At 44.5% G+C, this 22,169-nt stretch overlaps 1 protein-coding gene across 7 annotated transcripts in view; it reads right to left on the bottom strand.

Annotated features, from left to right (window-relative positions):
* syt7a (synaptotagmin VIIa) overlaps nucleotides 1-22,169 on the bottom strand; it is an 81,325-nt gene that overhangs the window by 10,457 nt on the left and 48,699 nt on the right. For 2 of the 7 annotated variants that reach the window (XM_035156784.2, XM_047339867.1), the window contains exons 4-10: nucleotides 19,480-19,896; nucleotides 15,305-15,436; nucleotides 5,913-6,015; nucleotides 3,673-3,940; nucleotides 1,899-2,068; nucleotides 1,383-1,497; nucleotides 479-678 (exon numbers count right to left, since the gene is read on the bottom strand). In XM_035156784.2, the coding sequence (XP_035012675.1) occupies nucleotides 479-678; nucleotides 1,383-1,497; nucleotides 1,899-2,068; nucleotides 3,673-3,940; nucleotides 5,913-6,015; nucleotides 15,305-15,436; nucleotides 19,480-19,896 (1,405 nt within the window). Of the gene's footprint in view, nucleotides 1-478; nucleotides 679-1,382; nucleotides 1,498-1,898; nucleotides 2,069-3,672; nucleotides 3,941-5,912; nucleotides 6,016-15,304; nucleotides 15,437-18,794; nucleotides 19,213-19,479; nucleotide 22,169 lie in introns of those variants that run through there. The other 5 variants (XM_035156781.2, XM_047339870.1, XM_035156782.2 and 2 more) reach the window with 5 other exon arrangements.

Here is a 22,169-nt window from a genome sequence, read left to right as displayed (position 1 = left end):
AAGTACTTTTAGTGGACATGTTGTAGACTGTCGCAGTTGCCCCATAATATCACAAATGAATGAACATCAAGTATCGTGACAAGACATTGAAGAAATGTTTCAACAGCCAAGTTGAGACGATTCATTTGTACTGTAAATATGTAGTTGGAGCAGCAGCCGGTTATTTAGCTTAGTTTAGTGACTGTTTTTATTCTTAATGCTCGTCAGAGATGATGATTGATTGATATTTTTATTACAGTGGTCTGTAAGGCCAGCGGGGCATGTATCTACTCTCTCTGCATGTTTAACCTTGCGGCTGCAGCCTCTTTGTTAATTTCACAGCATTTAACTCAGACATGTTTGAAATGTGACGAAAAGGTTGCTAGTTCCTCTCTGTGACCGAGTCCAACGTCATCAACTGCGAACACATTTATGTAAAGAGGAGCAGAAGGTGCTTAGAGTATATGTTGTAACCAGGGGCAACGAGACAAAGTGTTACCTTGCCAATAACGTCGTTGCGGCTGAGCCTGTCCTTGTCCATGACGGTGATGATGATGGTGGTCTCCCTCAGCACATGGGCGGGCACTTCGAAGGGGAAGGACTCATTGAATATGGGGTTCAGACAGCGCTTCATCGTCACCGTCTTCTTCTTCTCTACACGCTTGTCCTTTTGCATCAGCCACACCTTCACATATGGATCTGCAATGTGGACGCAGGGGGCAGTGGTTTACATGAGAGGGCAGGTGAAGAAGAACGTGGAAGGTGATTTTTGGGGTCAGGTTTGCAATTACCCTCTTAATTGGTAAAGTCAGAGGAGGCAGCAGGGAAGCAGATACCTAGTTTGGCCTCAAGGTCAATTTATCCCCTGAGCAAGGAAACATACAAATGAGGAAGTATTTATGGAAATAGGGCCTGGGATTTGCCCTCCCAATTCTGGAGCATTATCATACTCTGTAATACAAACAGATCCTGCTCCTACTGTGAGAGGAAACAGTCATTTTACAAAGGAAAAAATATGCCACGAAAAGCATTTCACAGAAAGAGCTAATACTAGCACCAGACCTGGCTGACACAGATTTGGCTGGGAGGCTGAAGATCCTCATAGATATACAGAAGAGACAGAACGGGGTAGAGCTAGGCCAAGGGACAGACACTTGATGTAATGTCACCTTGCTGCTGCAGCTATCTGAGGTGCGACTCAGCTTAGGAGCCAGACGGCAACCGTCATCTGCACAGACAGGTCACTGAATGTTTGAACACAAAGCCGGCCGGAGCTGCGCGTGTGTGTGTGTGTGTGTGTGTGTGTGTGTGAGGACACACAGACCAATGTCGTGAGAAGGGCTACGGACTAGAGAACAAGGGTTAGAAAGAGAAAAGGCTAAACAACATGGAGGAGACTCTACCTGAGGTGCCCCCGATATCCATGGCTTTGAGATTGCGGGCTTTGATGATGTTCACAGTGATGGTGTTGGCAGAGGGATTATAGCAGAGTGACAGCAGCAGGTCTCCTCGTCTCCCCTGAGGAACACACACACACACACACACACACACACACACACACACACACACACACACACACACACACACACACACACACACACACACACACACACACACACACACACACACGATGGAGTATGATTCACAGGGTCTAATATCAGATTTCATCAGGGAATATCAAACTCCACATTACTCACTAGCTTGTGTAATCTTACATCACTGCCCTCTCTGCTCTAACCCCTCGTGCCAAACACAACCGGTCCAGTGACCGGGCTGGCAGAGCCCATCTCGTTGCTCACTCTAAAATTAGACCAATCAAGCTCACGTGCTGAAAGTCGTCAACAAACGGCCTCATACTTGTTTCTACTAAAAGTATGAACTCAAACACTGGATTCGTCATTATTCCCTCCCACTCTTACGCTGCCATCACTGCAGGGCTTGAGCTCCTTCCAGAAAGTCTTTATCTGGCCCAGTTCCACCTTGTTGAGGGGGATCGACACCTCTCCGATGGGGTCGTTCCTGCTGAAGCGGTCATAGTCCAACACCTGAAGGTAGAGAGTGCGCTCTCTAACCTTCTCATACGGGAAGCCTAGAAACAGACAGAGAAACAGAGCGGGCAGCGAGGGGTGAGTTGCACAGATGAAAAACCTCATTCTCGACAGAACAAAGTGAAAAGTGTAATCGGCACCGTACTAACAGCGATGAATTTGGCAAAGGCCAAAGTGCATTTCAAAAACTGCAGAACGAGCCAGCGCTCTCTCTGATGACTGAGAGGGATCATCACACTCCAGCCACAAAAACCTATCACACTCCTTTTTCAAGAGCGCTGACTGTTGTTCTACTTTTGGAAAGAGTCTGAGCCTTTTGAACATTATTCGGGTTAATTTACCGTTGAACTGTCATCCAAGCACAATGGTCATCATGCTACCATAGATCTGCAGCGCTCAGGAATATACATACTTTTTTTTTTACCATAATCTGTCTGCAGTTTCTGGAGGTTTGATCAAAAGAAAAAAGAAAATCACATCTTTATTGTGACTTTTCACACTTACACTCTCTTTGTGTTGACACATATTGTCATGATGGGACTAAACAAACATATTTGCTTTTGAGTGAATAAACCAGAGTTAGATAAGAGGATCAATACCACTCTGATATCTGTTTGTTAAATATAATGCTACACCAGAAAGGTGGTTAGATTAGCTTAGCATAAAGACTGTATGCAGTTTTAATGTGGAATGCCAAAACAAGACATAGCATGATGGTTATTGAGAGATGCTGGTAGGTGGATTTTGTTACCTGTGAACACAGCAGCTCTAATGTTTCCTCCTTTCCAGTCTTTATTTCAAAAGAGTAAAGCTTTTAGTTGTAGCTTCATGATGATGTAAATACTTCCAAAAAGCTCAACTCTTGCTTTAAACAGCTACCGCAAAGTTGTTGAAACCAAGCAGAATGTCTGAAGGCCCCGGAAAACCCCTTAGCCTCTTTCAAATGAACAGAAAACTGTCCCCAATTATTGTGTTGTGGTTATTTCACATGAGAGATTTCTATTTTTGTTCACACTAGTCCACTGGTTTGAAGATAAAATCTGATGAAACGATACCCACAGTCCTGAAGCAGCAGCTCATCAGAGTTTTTCATTGATAAACTGTTGAATAATAACTACTGTTTTAGCTAAAATGTTCAGTGTTAGTGGTCAAGTGATCTGTAGGCGAGGAACGGAAGCCTTCTGGTTTCCATTTCCAGTTTGACCAATCATGTTTGAGCAAGCTGTGGTTGCCACAGTCTGTGTGGAGAGCAAAAGACACAGACCACATTGACCAGAATGCATCAGCTATCTGATATTTATCTGCATTCACATGTAGATGGTTGAAAACTAGTCGGACTTTAAACGGTGAATGGCGAACAGAGGACAGGATCTTGGTCCAGAAATCCGCTGTCTACACCAGAAACACCATAATATTGGCTGTTCCCCCGAGAGGCTAATTTGACATCAGAAAATTGTCAAGGCACTGTGAGGTGGGTGTTAAGTTTGGGATATGCTTAGGATTTGAAATGTTTCCAGGGGTTTTATGGAATGAAAAGTAGATCCTTCTTTTTGGGCGGCATGACAACACGTGATGGAAAAAGTGTGATAACAACAATAATTGCAACAATTCTTTGGTTAAGTAGCTAAATGGGAATACCACAGACCTTCAAAAAGGAAGGTTTCGTTCCAGTGGGGGTTGAGGTTTTTCCTCTTGATCTTGGTTTCCAGCTTGTGCTTCTTGTCAGGCAGCAGGTAGATCTTGACGAAGGGGTCGGAGGTGCCAGAGAAGTCTTTGGCCGGCAGGTCCTGGCCCCTGAGCAATTTGACAGTGAGAGTCGTGTTCTGGAAGCTGTAACCTATGCTGAACTGGATCCGGCCCAGCTTCTCACTGATGGGCCCTTCGCCGTCATCATCCTCCGAACCAGGGGACAACTGCAAAGGGCCACAGATGCAGTCAAGTAAGCACCCATTCATGCAACAGCAGCAGCAACTCAAAGAAAAAAGTTCAATCCAAGGGCATACACATTTGGTCACGCAAGCCTGTGACAGGGAGAAGTTTTAAGGGGAGGAGATTTTAGAGCCGCCTCTCTGTCACAGCACATTCATGCAGCTGCTCGACGGTAGAATCTGGTCTGACGTTAAGAAGACAGAGACTTTAATTTCCCTACTAATGTTCTTAAAAGGCAGGAGATGCTCAGATTGGAGATAGCGGGAGCTTTAGACCACCTATTCTCTCTCCACAGCCACTCTGACAGCTTTATCACTGCTGTGGACTAAAAGGCCACTATCTGATAGAACGCAGCGGACAGAGGGAGGGAGAGAGCGAGCAAGAGACAATCAGAAGGAGCAGGAGAGAGAGCGAGAGCATTGTGTGAGGGGCCAGGAGAGAACGTCCAGCTCAAGGTTGCCTCGCTGCACTTGCAGTTGCGTTTGTGGTAGTTTCTTTTCTGCGTGTGGCTCCACCTTCTGTCTCTGTCCTTTATTTGTCTCTGTCGCTCTGACAGTAGCTTACATCAGAGCGAGGACTCTGAGAGAGATTAGACAACCAACAGTTCATTAGACCACTTTGTGTGAAAGCCTCCACTGCAAAGTGGTTTGCATGTAAATGCTCTCTACCTAAAAAAACAGATTTCACTGCTTCAACCAGAGCTGCAATTTTAAAAGGACTGAGACTCACTCACTCACTCAGAGTTTGTCAATATGGGTTTTAGAAGTGACAGGCAGCGCAAGTGTGAAATATTCCAAGTCTCATTTATCAAACAGTGTGAGTCACCTTGGATGGTTTGTCTCGTTGATTGTCACTGTGGGAACTGCCCCTGTGGGTTTTTGTGAAGTACATGGCGAGAAGTATGTGTACGATTCTCACTCACTCCTCTGTAACGTCTTTCAACAACTTTTTGGACTTAAAGAATTGGTCTCCTCTGCAAAGGAGATTATATTTTCACTTTCTCTGTCTGTTTGTTATCAGGATTACACAATAACTACTAGACAGATTAAGACGAGTGGTGAAAGGATACGGTATAGGTCAGGGAAGAACCCATTGAATTTTAGTGCTGATCTGAATAAATGGGCAGACCCAGGAATTTTGTTTCTTCAGCATTTCCTGCAGACTTCATTCTGTCTTATGGAGCACGAATAATGCGCTCAACTCACAAGACACAACTGCAGCTGAAACTATTAGGTCCGACTGTGTGGATGATAACAACCTTATGGACGATAGCACAAGCATGCAGCAATAGCAAAACACTAAGTTAAATATCTCTTATGTTATCATGAGAAGTGTCATGTCTCATTAATAAACAGTGGCGGGACTAATTAGAATATGGTGGGCTACCACAGTCTAGAGGATTAATGTGAAAAACGGCTTTGATATGGCGAGATGAGGCATTAGCCTTGGCAGATGTAGTGTCCTTCTAGCTTTCAGTGGTTTTGAAGTGTGATTCAGACAAGAGATAAAATATCTTGGCCTCTTTTGGCTGTTAATGCGCCTCCTTAAGGAGTTATGTTGTGGAAGAGCAATACTGTGTCCCTTTAACATTTCTGTTCGAGAATAAGTCTGGCCAAATTCTATATTTGTCATTTTGTCAACAAATCCATTGACAAAATTAGAGTTAAACCTACTGAAAAATGTTGTCTGTGCAGGCAAAGGTGACATGTCTGATAAAACCACAGAAAAGAGCTAAGAAAATGTGGTTTTCAGTTTGTGTCAGTTAATCCCACAAACACAGTGGTGGTGCCAATATTACCAAGTTGTGTGTATTCATCTACAAGCACAAATAGTCCCAAACAAATACACTTTTTTCTTGTGTCTTCGCTGCCTCATCCTGTGTGTGAGAATCTGGGCTGTTATGTCATCAGCATCTGCGACAGTGGGGCTGATGTGTGGTGGGACCGAGCCTCTTACCATCACCATGTCTCCGGTGAGAGAATTGGCCAGGTCAGTTACGGAGGAGTGACCGTCAGCATCAGGGGGTTGGCCTTTGGGGCTGTTAGCTGGTTTGTTGCCCCTGTAAGGAAAAAGCACCGTTTGACCGGGGGGGGAAACAGCGAGGACATGTGCTGAGAAGCTAACTTCGTATCCAGAGAGAGAGAGAATGTCTGAGCACTTGGGGAGTCCAACCTCCACCTGTTTCTGCGCTTGAAAAACCGCCTATTTGAAACCACCAATTTGAGTCCAAGTTTTCTTTGGATAGATGTCACTTCAAAGTGGATTGTGCTTTCTCTGGCTATCGTGAGCGAGGCCAAATCAATCTGCCAAAGATTCCGCAGATTAACGGCGGGCGCTAGAACTGAGGACATTTGATGCGATGAGTTGCGTTTGATGAAACCTGGAATCTGAGATGACTATACATATGTCCAGTGTGGCAAACATCCATATCTCCGAGAGGAAAGTTACCTCCACCAAGTGAACAAACACATTTTCAGACAGAACACAACACAGACCCACTAAATTTAAAATTGATAGAAACCAAAAAATGATTCCTGATCCCCGTGGAGTTTATGATCAAGACTTAGTCCCTCTGAAGACATTAACGAGACAAACAGGTATAATGACATGTATAGCAACATGACGTTACTATATAAACAGACAGACACGTATAGCAACATGTAGAGGACTAGACGTTTAACAGGACATATGCTGAACAGTTTTGTAAAGTGTTTGTGTGTTTAAATCTCTCAGTTATTGGCTTTGAACATCAACCACACAAAACATAAATAAAAACATAAAGGAGAGGGCAGAGATCTCCCATGGCACAGCTGGTACTTAGGTACAAATGTTAATAGATGTTAAGATAAGTTCCTTCACATGAGGATTGTTGAAAACATAACGTTAAAGTGGGACAAACAGTTTAGGGAGAAAAAACCTCTATGTTCATACATCATGAAAACAAGAGAACAATCAAAAAAAATTTAAATAAAATCAGTAAAAGAAGATTAAAAAAAGAATCAAAAGAGAGTAAATATTATGAGATTAAAGAAATCATGAGGAAAGATAGAACAAGAGAGAGTCAAATGCAAACGTCCAGGCCAATGTAATGTGACACATTGGACACACAGCACTCCATAGATGACTGGTCAAGGCACATGGAGAGGCTGAACACTGAAACACCATTAGGCAATAAACAAACAGTAAGAAGAGAAGAAACAACAAGAACAGAAACACAGAGGAGGAGAAAAGAAATGAGCAGACGCTGAAGAGAGAGAGAGAGAGAGAGGATGCACGAACTGGACAGAAATCATAAAGACTGTCGATAAGATAGAAAGGTTCAACGAGGAATGCAAGCAGAGAATTGTTTATCTGTATTAGAAGAAGATAGCAAGTATTAATAGCATGAACAGTGAGGTCACGGAAAAAAAACAAAAACCCAAAACAGAGTGAGATCGTTACAAACACCAGCACATTAGAGAGAGAGAAAAAACAGAGCTGCAAGAAAAGATAGGGAATGAAGGCAGCCTGGAAACACAAGAGAGGCTTAGTTTGGTCAGTCTGATAAGTACCAACGAATAAGAGACAAAAAAAATAAAGAGCTATGCACACACAATATCTCTAACAGGAGACAAAGGGGTGGACATGCTAAAGGGAGAAAAAGAGCACAGAGAGGAAAAGAAAAAAAAGACAATAAATACAATTGATCACCAGGAGAAAAGAGAGCAAGAACCGATGTTCTTTAAGTGAAGAGTTGAAAGTAAACGATAGATGAGAGAGAATGAGAGAGAAATAAAGTGTAGATATCCCATACAAAAATATAATATCGTCGAAAACACAAAAAGTTGGACAAATAGTAAGAACATAGGAAATGCACATTTAGAGTGTTACAAATGAGGACGTTGTTGAATAGAAGTGATAACTACACATACATTTAAGTATGTAACAGGATTCTCCAAACATTTGGTAACACTCTAAAGGTGTGAACTGGGGACACAGGGGCCAAAGCACAAACGGGCATTGGCTACATGTGCATATATAATATATGCAAGTAGTTGTCACTCAAGAGAGTGAGGCAATGCCTGGGACGGGCCCATAAAAACAGGGAGCCCATAAAACGTCTGTCTGTCTGGCCAGCATTCTCTGTTGACTTCTTCACTGAGAGGCTGTATGTCGCACTTCTTTTTCTTTTCTTTTTTCTACATGTGTTTTTTGAGTACTTTAATCAGCAAATTTGGATGAAAATTGATGTTGAATGCAATAATGTTAACATTTTTTTCTGCGGAAGACAAGGACAGAACCAGGGGGGGGAATATACTGACAAGTAGACAGACAGAAAAAGCAAGCAAACAAGACAAGCAAATAGACAGATCACTGCAACCAGCGAGGAACCGGGGCGAGACGGGTGGGGAGGGAAGGAGGGACGTTAACCATTTCGAGAAGGGGGGGGCGTTCATCAATTGGTGTTAGTCGTATTAGTTGCCAGGGGAGGTAAATGCATTTTCAGGGGGCGTCTTTTTGTTTCTTGCACAGACTATAAAACTGCAGGCAACAAGTCTGAGAGGAGAAGGAAAAGACGTGGGGATAAACACACTAACCTGAGAGCTGAGGACGAGCGCTAAAGCTCGGAGAGAGACTCAGGGTTTGAAGTAAAGCACGGCACCTCCCTCCTCCTCCTCCTCCACCTCCCAACTATCGATGGGGGAGTGAGCGTCTTCAATTATTCATTCTCCTTCATGCTTCATTCAGGGGTTCTGTGCATTCTCAGGTAAGAGCTAGTGCAGCCAGGGGGGGAATGGCCGTTCTACCAGCACCTGAGGTGGTCCGCTGCTCCGACGCTGCCTCCAGGCTATTTAAACACAGCGACTGGGGGCTGCAGAAAAATAAGCCACTGTACTGTACTGTACATCATGAATTGCATATGAAGATTGGTTTCAATTTACTTTATTTCTATTAAAAAGTCATATTAATTGTGGCAGATGGTAATACTACGACTGCTAGATTCCGGTGCCAATGCTTTTTCTGTCCGACACGTTGGGAGAGGGGGAGCTGATATGGAAATTGATGCTTTGGAGCCTGCAGTTGTCTACAGTGTCCAGTGGGAGGCAGAGTGGACTCGAGTTCAGATTCTCCCACAGCTAAGGCAAAGAAAGTGGGCTGTTGGCATGGCAACGGCTCGAGAAACACAGACCATACATATGTGGGGTTTGGGGGTGTTGTTGTGACAGGAGGTTGTTGGTAGTGGGCGCAGGAGAAGGGTGTGTTTGGAAGGGGGGGGGGCGGTGCAGCAAACAGGCAAACACTGAGAACGAAGAAGATAAGGTTTTTTAGGATATATGACAGGTACGGGTGAGAGCCTCGCAGACACACACATTCACATGAACAGACATATGGAGGCAGGCGGGGCCACGTTGGGTTTCACCGTCCTGTGATACTATCCTGTTTGGTTACCTGACCGAGGGCCAGCAGCTCGAAGAGAGGGGGAGGGGGGGGAAAGACACTCCACTTCGAGGCTGGAGAGAGACGCGAGAAAGAGAGCCCAACCCAGTCCCAGCTTCTTTTTTTTTTTTTCAGACACTCAGACTCCCCACCCCTTCTGCAAACATGTCACACTCAAACAAACACGCTCGCCTGAGACCATGAAGTGATGAATTTCAATGTCTGTGCTCAATTTCATAGCTGCCCACTACATCTATGACTCTTCGGGGGCCACAGCATTACTTCCCAGGATCGCACACCAGCCCTGTGCTACGCCGCTTACATAACTTCATCATCCACTTGACACACATGTATGTTCGCACTGGAAATCCCTGCTCGTTCCCAGCGCGCCGCTCAACTTCTCGGGCCGCGGCCGAAAAACGCTGCTGCCGCTCCTGCATGTAAATTTGGAGGCTGACACTGTTAACAAATGACTTCCTGCATTCTGGAGCTGGAAACGTTTCTAAAATAGCATCGTTTATTAAAATCCCATTTCAGGAAGGAGCAACAAGGGAGCTGCTAAATGCTGCCTTCTGCGTGTCTGCTCATCTCACTGAACTCTACATGGAAATAGAAAACAGTGAATCAGGAACAAATGTTGATCTTTACAGTTTTACGTATATTTCTATCAATATTAAAAGCATATTTATATATTTAATACTTCTACTACACTAGCTCTTTTAAATGTATATGGTAAACATAATCACTTTTGAATCCAAAGACTAGTATAATGTTTAGAGCCCCACCTCCCTTCATTGGCTGCCACTGCTCTCTGCCATTTAGCATTCATGCCTCCGAGCTCAACGACAGTAACAAGCCCATCAGTTCAGGGAATTTCAGCCACATGAAAGCATCCAACATTTTAAAAGTCCATTAAAATGCCAAACACTCGTCTACCCAAATGTTTTGAATCCTGATTAAATTCAAAGATTGCCTCTGAGCTGGGGTTGGGGGCTGCGGCTGCTGCAGATGTGCCACCTGTTCAGAGGAAGCACGCAGGAGTCCCAGGTTAATGCTCCTAATAGCTTGCCCCCATCTATCTGGATGCATGAGATGAGCACGTGTAGCAGCATGTACCTGCTGGCTAGAGAGCGCTGCCTTCAGCCCTGCACAACACACGGATGTGCAGAGTACAATAAGTACTCCCTCCCACCACTCTCATGGAGGGAAGATGGATTTGCACTCTGAAATTTCTCTCATCCTCCCCTGACATATGGATGTTTGAATGCACTCCGCTCTTCCTACTCCACTTCCTCCTTGCTTCGTGGCTCCTCTTTCTCCCCACCATAGGGCTATCTACTCTCCCCCGCTGCATCTCAGCGTTCCCCCTGTGATGTCAGGATGAGCACGCCGGCCACAGGGAGCCAAAGCCTCAGGGGCAGACTTAACCGGAGCCCCCCGACGACTCGGCTGATTAGTCGGGCCTGCAAAGCCCCTGTCACAGGAGGAGCACTGTGTCAGACTTTCAGAGCGTAGCGTAATCAATTTACATGTTTATGTCCAAACACACATACAGATGATATCATCTGGAAGCATTGGAGCTGCTGCTTTGTTTTCACTATCTGAGGCCGAAACAATGGCCACTTCAAACTGTTAAAGTGCACATGTGACCTTAGAATGACCTGACGTTTCATTAGCCTAAACACACCATCCTTCACCGCATTAAGATTAAACTCCTCCCACTCAGACTAATGTGGTTACAGAGCACAAACACACAATGGCGCTAAGAAATGTAATAAGCTCATGAATTATGAAGCGAGTTCTATAGCCCACATGGCAATTAACAGACACTCAAAAGACGCTCAGGACGCATCACGTCTCTGAAGCAGGGAAACATACATCTATATCTATTAATATCTGCGAGATGTATTCAGAGGCAAGACGCAGCTCCACTGGCTTACACAAAATGATGCAACATGCATGGATGAATAATTGAAAGACCAAAGGCAAGTGGATTTAATGCTAAAGTGGCAAAGACCCGTCCCGCCTCCTCGGTCATCAACATCCATCCTCATTGGACGGTCGGCTTGCTGCTCAGGGAAGGCTCTAGATTCAAAGCTCTCGGGGATTGTTGCTTCTCTTTATAGCAACACTGGAGGAGAACGATCAGTATAGGTTCAGTGAATCGCATCAGAATTGTACGAGTGACGACCAATGAGGCATTAACAAGCCACTCTCGACATCCTAATTACGCTTTCTGAGCTCCGCAACCTATCGATGCCTGGGATATAAACATGTCAGCATGTGTGGCCCCCAGAATCAAACAACGCATGATTTTCTAATCCAGTCGTTTTTTTTCCTCAGCTATTTGACTGAGCGACCTTCCCTTCCTCTATCTCCTCAGCACGTGTGTAACCTCGGATTTAAAAGTCTCCATCAGCACCACCACCAACTCTGGTTCAAACGGCCTGTCAGCTTCTGCCCCACTTCATAAACAAATGGGCACGCAGAACGCTTTCATCCAGCGATCGCACGCGCGCACACAAGGTCGCTGAAGGAGCGCGCTGAATATCACACATTATAACACCTTCTCATGGCCAGTGGGGATAAGAGTGTGTTTGTTTGGCTTGCCTTCAACTATGGCCGAGCAACAATGAAGCATAAACACTCAGCCGGAGGGAAAATGAAAAGCCTCTCTGTCGTTATTTGTGCCTAAATGTTGTTCTGCATCGCTGTTTCCAGAGGATGTGGAGGAAGCGCTCTGATCTGCTGCTTATGTCAAAATACCAATTGTTCAATAGAGAACATCTAAGCGAGTATTGTCAGCAACATTATTGAATGATTTAAACTGTTTATTCAGGCTCATCAATGTGTAGGAAGCATTTGAATGTTGTTACATATCAAAGTGGAGCTAGTTTAACTACTTTTATTCTGTAGGGGGCATCCAAACTCTGGAGTTGGGCCCCAAATGCTCCAAAAGTTCTTGAGATTGATGATTACTGGATTGGAACAGAAGAAAAACGTTTAAATTCATAATATTTCATCATAACCTTCACCAAGGAGGTTGGTTTGTTTGTTGGTTTGTTCGTAAGCAAGATTACACAAAAAATACTGGATGGATTACCACAAAACTTGGTGGAAGGATGTGGTTCGGGTACAAGAAGAATATTTTGATCACTGTCTTTAACATTGTTTTTCATCATTTTCATTGAGAACAATTCCCTTCATTCAATCTTGATGAAAACAAAATCAGGCATGTTTACTGAGTGCCATTCTATTTTTTTTCAAATTTTGTATAATTCTACCTCTTTAACTCTGAACAGCTGTTTAAATGAAGCCGAAACAGGTTTTCAATCAAGGAACTTTAGACAAAAAGCCTGCAAATGTTTGGTTTAATCTTTAAGAATATATTTTATCTATACCTACTCTCTACCTCCCCCCACTGGCTGTTGCACTGCTGTGGAGCACCACTACAAAGCAGAGATTAGAAGTTAGCGCTGACGATGTTATCGTCTGAGAGTCTCATGAACCGGCGATATTCACTTCAGAGGCTTCGGATTGGCGGAATTAATTTGCCAGTGACATGTTTTTCCTGCAGCTCAGTTTAGTTTATATGAATTCAAAGGGTGTGACAAGAGTGATGCAGGTATAGAGATGAGTGATGGGCACATAAAAGACATGTTTGATGTAAATGCACAGACGGCGGTGATATGACTATACACAGAGGGGCGTGGAGAGCGGGAGGCGTATGACAGAACGGCTTTGTCTGCGGCTCGAGAGCCCCCGTTCAGAATGAGCAATATGCCAAGAGCGTGATTGATTAAATCATGGTCAGACATCTGTGAAGTCAGCACTAACACCACAGGGAATGATATACTCCCCGCAAGCTTACACACCTTGCATTTCTAATTCACTGTGGACTTGTTTGTGTCGCTAAATATAGCATTCAATTAAAGTTTGGCTAAATCATCCTATTATACATTTGAATTCGTAATTTATCGTGAAACAAACAAAGCACCACGCAGCTCAAGTGGAATTAGTTCAGAGCTCAGCAGAGGGACGGACAGGAGCGCACCAAAGGCCACAGACATTTAAAGCTTTCATTAGAGTCAAATCATTTGTTTCCTCTACTCCCCACTTCTCTGTTGTTCACAGACTGTAAACTGCCACTCATTCTGTTTTGACTGAACCAAATTGAATGAACCCCAGGTTAATCTAGAAGAAACAGCAGTCAACTCAATCACCATTAATTGAGGCGAGTCCTGCCGGCCGAGTGCTGCACCTAGCGGCCTGCGTCCCCCCCACCCACTAGCCGTTTCGTCTAAAAGGAGGTTTCCAGGTGAATACAAATTCTGCGTAAGCCAGATTTAATGTGGACATGAAAAAAAAAATTGCACTCCTCTGTGGCTCTACAGCTTTCACGCTCATTTTGAACAATGGAGGCAGTTTTGATGTTCACAAAAAAAGACATTATTACTCGAAGAAGACTTTCATGCTTGTTTGTAAGGCCATGTGGGAAAAGGCCACAGGACGCTCAGGGGCAAGAGACTAAAACGAGGCAGAGGAACTGAATATATATCAGCAGTTGTTGACGTAGCATCGCTTTTAAAGACTTTACACGAACTAAAGGTGCTTACTAGTTCACGGATGACAATTACTATCACGCTGAGGACCCTGCAGCTCCGTCCTGCAGGTGTGCAGACCCCACTCACCACCTGCATTGTAACAGAGCCCCAGTTTTCACATCATGTGTCAAATTGATGCAACACTAGCGAATGAGAAATAATTGGCATGACAAATAAATCAGGATTTGCTCACTCTCCTCTGCCATTTTCTTTTAAGGTGTGTGTCATATTATATATCTCCAAGTTGTCTCCAATTAGTCACAGAATCAAAGTGAGGTCAAAACGGCCTAATTGGACGGCTGAGGAAATCAAGTGTGTCGCATCTGCCTAGGGCTGGACCGAACGCAGGATTTCACTGTGGCTGTGCGGTGTGACACACTGATGCAACTAAAACCAACCCCACCAACCACGGCTTTAAACGAACAACACCAGCACGGTGTGTTTTGAGCCGTTTGTCTCACATGATGCAACACGGTACTTATTTGTTGGTCCTAAACTATTCCACCCCCTCCAAAAAATAAACCTGGTCCTATTCCAAGGCCGGAATGAAAAGCAATTATTTTGGGAGATAGGTGGTTCGTGTGTAAGGTGGTTGGCAAGGAAGAGGTTTATTTTTAGCAGCATGTTTATGTAAGTGACTAACATGTTGTGGAATAATGAGGGGGCTCTCTGGGCCCTCGGTGGAGCTACAGAGACGGGACTCAGAGCAGCAGAGGGTGATTGAAGGAAGCTAATGAGCAGGAAGGGGGAAAAAAGAAGAGGAGAAGAAAGGACTGGGATAATAAAAGCATGGAGATACAAAGGAAATACAACAAATACCAATGGGATGTTTCTGTAAGGCAGTAGTGAAAAGACAAACAGAGATGGAAATGGAGGAGGAGAATTTCATTGCGATGGGGGGCTATAGTTATCATGGACAAGAATAAAAAGACCACTGGCATGAGAAAACACCGTTTTATTTGATTGGCTGGATTTTTAGCAGAATAAAGGACGACCGGCGAGCGTCTCATCGCTGTGAATTACGAGCCCAATACTGCTTTACAGCTAACATCTAAATGTACTCATCATCTCTTTACTCATCTCAGCATTGAAGGCTTTGTTTCCCACATTTGGTTTCATAGCTCTGTTTTTATTTCTGTAACGGAGAATCGAGCTGTAAAGCTTTTTCAGGTGCGCAATGCACTTAAGTGCTGTGACTCACCGAAAAACACTACAAAACTACTCTCCTCTAGGTTCTGAAATCATCTCTTGTTTTTCTTTGATATCATTTGAACCCTGTTCTCGCTCACGCACACACAACACACACTTTCACACGTTATCCGGTACCTCTTCTCAGGAGGGGGCTCCTGATTGGCCGCTGGTGCTGCCTGCGCTGTTTCTTGCAGGTCAGGGATATTGGCAAAGTCATCTTGCTCGGCCACACCAATGGCCAAAGCCAGGACCACCATCTTCCCCTCACTGGCTCCCCATCCAAAAAAAACATACGACAAGAGATAGAGACAGACGGAAAGAGAGACAGAGGGAGAGAGAGAGAGAGAGAGAGGCAAGAGGAAGGAGAACAGATGCAAAGGAGGATAGGGGAAATCGAATGTGAAGAAGGTGTGGTGCAGGGAGGAGAGAAGAGCAGACAGGTAATTCCAGGTGAAAACGGGGACAGAAAGCAGAGGAGCTGCGGGACAATAAGAGACACGTGTGAGAGTAAAACACAGGAAGCAGTAACAGAGCAAAAAGGGAGGAAATCTGCAAAACCACATTAACAGCTGAGCAGTGTGAGCACTTTGTCCAGGGAAGGATATTTAAGTGAAAGGCCAAACACATAAGAGCCTAATGATTTAAATGAAGTGAGGCTGTCGACAGGTGCAGGCTGTGTTCACATCGCACACACAACAAATAATTAAGGGAACTGTTGGTGATTAGTTAATGATCGTTAATGGATGTGATCTTCAGCAGCCTGCACACAAGTCAAAAGTATGTACGGGCGCGCACACACACACACACACACACACACACACACACACACACACACACACACACACACACACACACACACACACACACAGAGTAATCTATCCAGTTCTTCAACCTGCCTACTGCTTTCCCTCCAGACTCACCTTTCCCATTGAACATGCCTGTCATCTTTCTCCAGAGTTAAGATTTAATTAAGCCTCATTAAGAAGATCTGGACTAATTGTTTCTATTTGAGTGACACAGTATCTTGAGGTGCGAGGTGTATGTCACCGCTTTCTGGGTCAGCGCTCTCGCACTCTCCGTGTCGCACTCCTCATTTCGTCGCCTCCTATTCAGCCACAGTTGCTCTCCAAATCCCCCCTTTTCCCCGTTCATCCCCGATCGGCTTCTCTTAATTCTCTGCCTCCTTCCCTCCTTCCTGTCACCCTCACCCACGGGTCTATAGCTTAAGCCCCTGAGTGCATTACAGTCTCTCCGCTAAGAAAATACGGTGCTGCCAGGCTGTGGAAAGATATCGGCCTAAACTTCACAATTTCATCTTTCTTACGCACCGTCAAAAGCTTTTCTCACAGCAGCATGAAGCCCTGTTTAATAATCTCCCTGTTATATGTCTACACCAGTCGTCCCCAAGCTTAAAAGTCTGCTACGCCCCCACAGCCACTTCCAGATAAAAAAAGTTCACAGAAAAGTAAATATGTTCATAGTGGTTATATCTACATTATATATCTTGACTGTTATACGTTACTGCACAGCTAAAAGGTCAAAAAAGGAGTAAAATGAATAAAAATGATCAATGCTGTAATCTTAGCAAAAGAAAAAGGAAAAAGATAAATAATAATAATAAATAATAATAGAAATTTTATAAAACCACAAATCTATGAAACACTAAATAGGTGGGGTTTTAATTTACATTTAAAAATATTAAGATCTTCAGCTCCTCTTTGACATACTTCTTTTTGTTGACATTTTCACTAATTTCCATTTCAAGGTATTGATGCATAGACCTCAACGAAAACAAATCTGGCATGTTCAAGGGACTGATATTTTTGAGTCTGTGCAATATGGTGCAGATCCAAATAAAACTCTCTATGAAGAAAATTTAAATGTTTCATAAGGGGACTGCTGGTGGAAGTATGCGCTCTCCCGAGTGCCATTCTAGTTTGCTATTTCAAATATTTATCTTCTATTTTGAGCAATTTCAACCATGTATCTTTTACTTTTTAGAAATTTCTACCATTTAACTTTTTTAGCTATTTCAAATCTTTTATAATGACTCTTTGCTAAAAAACAACTTTTATTGTTTAAACAGTTTCAGTCTTGTACCACTTCCCTTTAGTTCAGACCAATGAAGCCTCTCGTGGTAACTTCAGATTCCCAGCAGTTCACACTGGCTGGGAATCACTGATCTGTTAAAAATGAAATGACCCAGTGCATGTGTTGATACTGTCACTACAAGGGTTATTGGATCCCTCTCCTCCCATCCCACATCAAAAATGGGCGTCTGCACTCAGGAATATTGGTAAAACTCAATCAATCAATGTGCCGAACATTAAGGAAGCACAAGTGAGAGCAGACATAAACGACACCAGGACAAATGATTGATTTTCAAGCCAAAATTCATGAAAACTAATCTCTTGAAAGATCAATTTGGTCAAACTGCTCCAGAGGCCAGATATCTGTGTCAATGACATCAACACATTCATTGAGCAATGATTCAAGCAGATAAGGGATCTGGCCAAGATTGAAATGAACTGGCTTGAACAATGGGTCGTGTCTATTGCCTGGCCACTGTGTCGTCAATCATGCCATGCGCGGAGATGGAAATACAACAACATTGACCTCAATCTCACATTAAACATGATGTGCTACAGTTGACGATTACGGGTGATGTTCTCCATGACCTTGGCACTTGCGTGAGCTACGTTGCTGATGCTCAGTTAGCCGGTGACATCAGTTCAGCTGCCATTATCAAACGGCCCGGAGCTTTAATGCATGTAAAAAGAAAAGCGAATGGTAAAGCGCTACAGTAAAACGGATTCGGTGCGAAGGGACATTAAACACATGTTGTACCTTGGCAGTGTCCTTCCTCATCCCTTCAATGTGCCCCCTCTCCCCCCTATCATCGCCCCCGCCGCCTCCCCCCTCCTCTACAGGCCTGCAACAATATGTTGTGGGCGTAATGGTGCTTGTGACATAAGATCAATGCTTCAGGGTTAACACAAATCTACACACAGCTGCTTAACCCTTGTTCTTAAACTGATGCAGCGTGACACATGGCCTGTGTGAAGTACACATGCTGACACACATGTGAGCGGATTCACTATTTGCATAAAAGCCACAGTGACACTGGAAAAAAAGAGGTGTCGTTTTAGTTGCAAAATACCAGCTGAAATATGGATTAGGCCTGCTGGGGTGTCTCCGACGGAGGATGCTCAGCAGTAAATCCAGAGGACGCTTCAGAAATAATTTCATGTAATTGAGGGGGTCGGTGTGAATATAAAATATATTGTGACCACTGGCTCCGTCCCGTAAAGACGATCGCAGCAGACAGGCTGAATGCCATCCAAACAGATGTTGCTGTTTAGCAGAGCACACAGCGTGAACATTGAACAATTTAAGACAGAGCGGGATGGAAATAGCCCGCAATATGTCGCAGCGTCCTTGCTGCTTTTCACGCACATGATGTCATTCATTCTAAAATTAGGAGAAATGCATTTTGTGACAGATTGTTCACTGAGACGCTCCCCAATTCATTTTAGCTCATTACTGTTACAGCACTGTCCATCCATACGAGGAAATTGCTGAGAGCTCATCACTCACGATCAAATCATTAAACACAAGGATCATAAAACATATAAGTATATGCATACATACACTCCCTTTAATAAACACAATACATAATTATTAATATCGGTGTGTGAGCTGTGACATCCTGATCTAATTAGATGTTGATCCATCTCCTACACAACAACAGGGCTTAACGCTGAAAGACAGCTGATTTACATTTATAACACCCTTATTAATATTTATAAAACACTTTTCAAAAATAAGCAAACCTCTGATCTCTGGGCTGAACTGCATTTCTGTATATAAAAGATCTCCTTACAAACTGTACATTGACTACAAAACTTTTTGAAAGTTTATGCTCCAAACAGTCTCGGGCATCTAAGAACACAAAGCTACACATTAACACATGCATCCACAAACATACTGCACATGTTTTAATTTGACATTAGTAATATCCTTCCCTGGATATCAGATAAACACTGAGAGGAAACACCCAACAGAAGAAACACAGAAGTATATTTTTACAAAGGTAAAGGTAAAAACAGATTAATACCTACACATTGTAAACATTATGAACTAATCGATCCTAAAACATTATAAAACATTACGGGGTAAAGCAAAGTGATTACTTAAAACAAAAACACAAAATAACCAGTAGCATGCCATACACTATAAGACACAGGCTTCAAGCAGGTGACACTACAAACACTCCATAAAGATATGAAAGAACAGTTGTAGAGACTCACAAGAAGGACTTGGCATCCAGGCCTCGATTCCGCATCTGGTCCATCATGTAATCCCAGCTGCCAGGATTGGCACGTGAGCGCCCTGCTGCTCCACCTCCCCTATAGCGAGAGGCACCTGCTCCTGCTGGGCTGCCCCGCGCACCCCGGGGACCGCCTCGCGTACCTGCAACCCCACCCTCACCACCGCTGCCACCTCCCTCTCCTCGCCCAGCACCCCCGCCTCCCCCTGGCTGTCCAGGTGCAGTGTGTAATTGTCCCAAGCTCTGGGATGTGGTGGGAGGTTGTGCGAGACCGGGGCCCGGCGGCTGGATGAGAGGCTGCTGAAGACTCTGCTGGCGCAAGAGTGTCCGAGGCCGGGCCGGCCCAGAAGGGATGTGCTCCAAAGTGGATGCATAGGATAGGACTGGATCCCCAAAGCTGGGAGGGCAGAGGAGCAGGGAGGAAAGAGAACGTGAAGAAGGCCACGGCCGGCAGAGGATAGGATGATGAGGAGGGGAGAAGGAGTCAGAGGTCACGGAAGAAGAAGAAGAAGAAGAAGAAGAAGAAGAAGAAGAAGAAGAAGAAGAAGAAGAAGAAGAAGAAGAAGAAGAAGAAGAAGAAGAAGAAGAAGAAGAAGAGCCGTGGCAGGAGGAGGTAAGTTGGTCAGAAGGGGTGAGGAGGGGAGATGAGACAAAGAAGACAGGGAGAGAATCCTCAGAGATGAGACAAGGTGGCAGAGGGCAGAGGGGAGACACAGCAGAAGAAGTCAGGTTGACATCAGGATAGAAACAGGAAAGTTCATCCAGACAGGAAGTGGATGATCGCGAGGAGGAGGAGGAGGAAGGAGGAGGAAGGGTGGAATTTGAAGACAAAGTGGAAAAGTAGGCAGAGGGAGGAGTGGTGGGAAGTGGGGACAGGAGGAGGAGGAGAGAGAAAGAGAGCAACGTGAGGCAGCAGCAGTAACAGCAGTAGCAGAAATAGCAGTAAAAGGTGCAGCCTGAGTGGTCGCTGTGTGCCGTGTGCTGCTCGTGGGGCGGCGGCGGGCAGCAGTGTGCAGACTGTGAGCTCGCCCTGCGTGTCGGCTGCGTCAGATGTGTGTGAGCCCTGCGTGTCTGCGTGGTCTGCGCATTCTGTTTGCGTGCGGGTGTGTTCCGAACGGGCAGGGGTCGGATGTGCACCGTCCGAACGGGCGTGACGCGGCCGTGCCCAACGTGACTGCGTCGAAGTGTGTGGATGGAGGTTTTGATGCTCCCGGGCCTTCCTGTCGAGGGTTTTTTGGTCTGATGAGAGATCCCCATTATCTCGACTCGTCAGTCAACTTTTCCCATCTCTGATAGCCTCTCCTCCTTTTTCGTCTTTTTGGTCTTTTAAATACATGCTGCTCCTCTAGAGACATCCCGACAGCCAACCATGTCGTACAGTAGGACTCCCTCCCTCTGTCACCATTTCATTTTCCACTCCTCCTCTTTATAAATGCAGTCTAATTGGCTCATTAGCTTCTTAAACAATGTTTCAATAGTCATGTCAACACAATGGTGAGTGAAACATATTTCACTAATGTGTTCCTTATTTCTTTGTTTTCTAGGCTCTTTAGTATCATCTCTTTTAAATCTTTTCTACTCCCTAAATATAACCTCCTCTCTCTCAGATCTGTGTAACCTAGACTACCAGAATTAGGTCATGAGAGAGCTACTCACATCAGTTTACTCTGTTTTGCATTACTTCACCTATAATGCAATTTTGCAATAAGGCTTTTAGTGCGCTATCCATCATATTTAAGTGTCACAGATGAAAGGATAAAAAGGGGAATGCAGAAACAAAAGAGTTTGTGGGCAAAACAGAAGAAAAAGGAAAAGGCGAGGAGTGGCTTTACACGACGACAGAAAGATGGAGGGAGTGATGGGAACGATAAGAACGGAGGGTGACGATGGAGGAGAAACAGAAAATGGGGTGCGAGACACAAACACAAGAGACACAGACACTTACAGCAGCCTGGAAATAGAATCCAATTATAGACAGGGGCAAAAAGAAAGATGAGGAGAGAAGGAGGGAATGAGGAGTGAGGTAGTGATGAGTGTAAATGTGTTGTGGAGGAAGAAATCGCAGGCACGAGGTGCCAAAGGAAGGTGCAAAAGACATCATGGAGAACTCAACTGCCTCATTTTCAACTCGCTGAATTTACAGGGGAGCCTAAATCATGTTGTACGTCATGGTTGTGGGATACAAGCAGTCGGAGACCAACACGCAATTCACAATTCAGCCTGACTCTTAATTAAAAGTCAGACTGGCAGCAAGTGACGCATTATTTTAGTCAGTGTGTGAAAATGAGACTATTTCTGTGTTGCACTGTTGAAAGTGCACTCGCAGGCTGTGCAGTCCTTCACATAAATAAATCATTTTCTCCTGCAGATTGGTACAGGAGGCCACACCGGGCAGCCGGGCCGGCTGTCTGAGCTGAAGGTTTGAGTCACAGTGCTACGCAGCTCCTGTAACTATTGTTATCTGCTCATGATGGCGAGAATTCACCTTTCCCCAGAGATCATATTTTGATTTATGCCCACACGCTCGACTCCATACCTGAGCAGCACTTTCCTGGACCTGACTCTCCCTGCTGATTCACTCACCTAATCGTAGCCGAGGTACAAAACTTACCAGAGGGACATTTGCATTGTAAAACATGAACGTTGACTTTTTAAATGCCCGGTTCTGAA

Source organism: Hippoglossus stenolepis, chromosome 5 (genome assembly GCF_022539355.2).
Source record: "Hippoglossus stenolepis isolate QCI-W04-F060 chromosome 5, HSTE1.2, whole genome shotgun sequence".
Taxonomy (NCBI): domain Eukaryota; kingdom Metazoa; phylum Chordata; class Actinopteri; order Pleuronectiformes; family Pleuronectidae; genus Hippoglossus; species Hippoglossus stenolepis.
The sequence above is the reverse complement of the archived record's forward strand: the minus strand, read 5'-3'. Positions and strand labels throughout refer to the sequence as shown.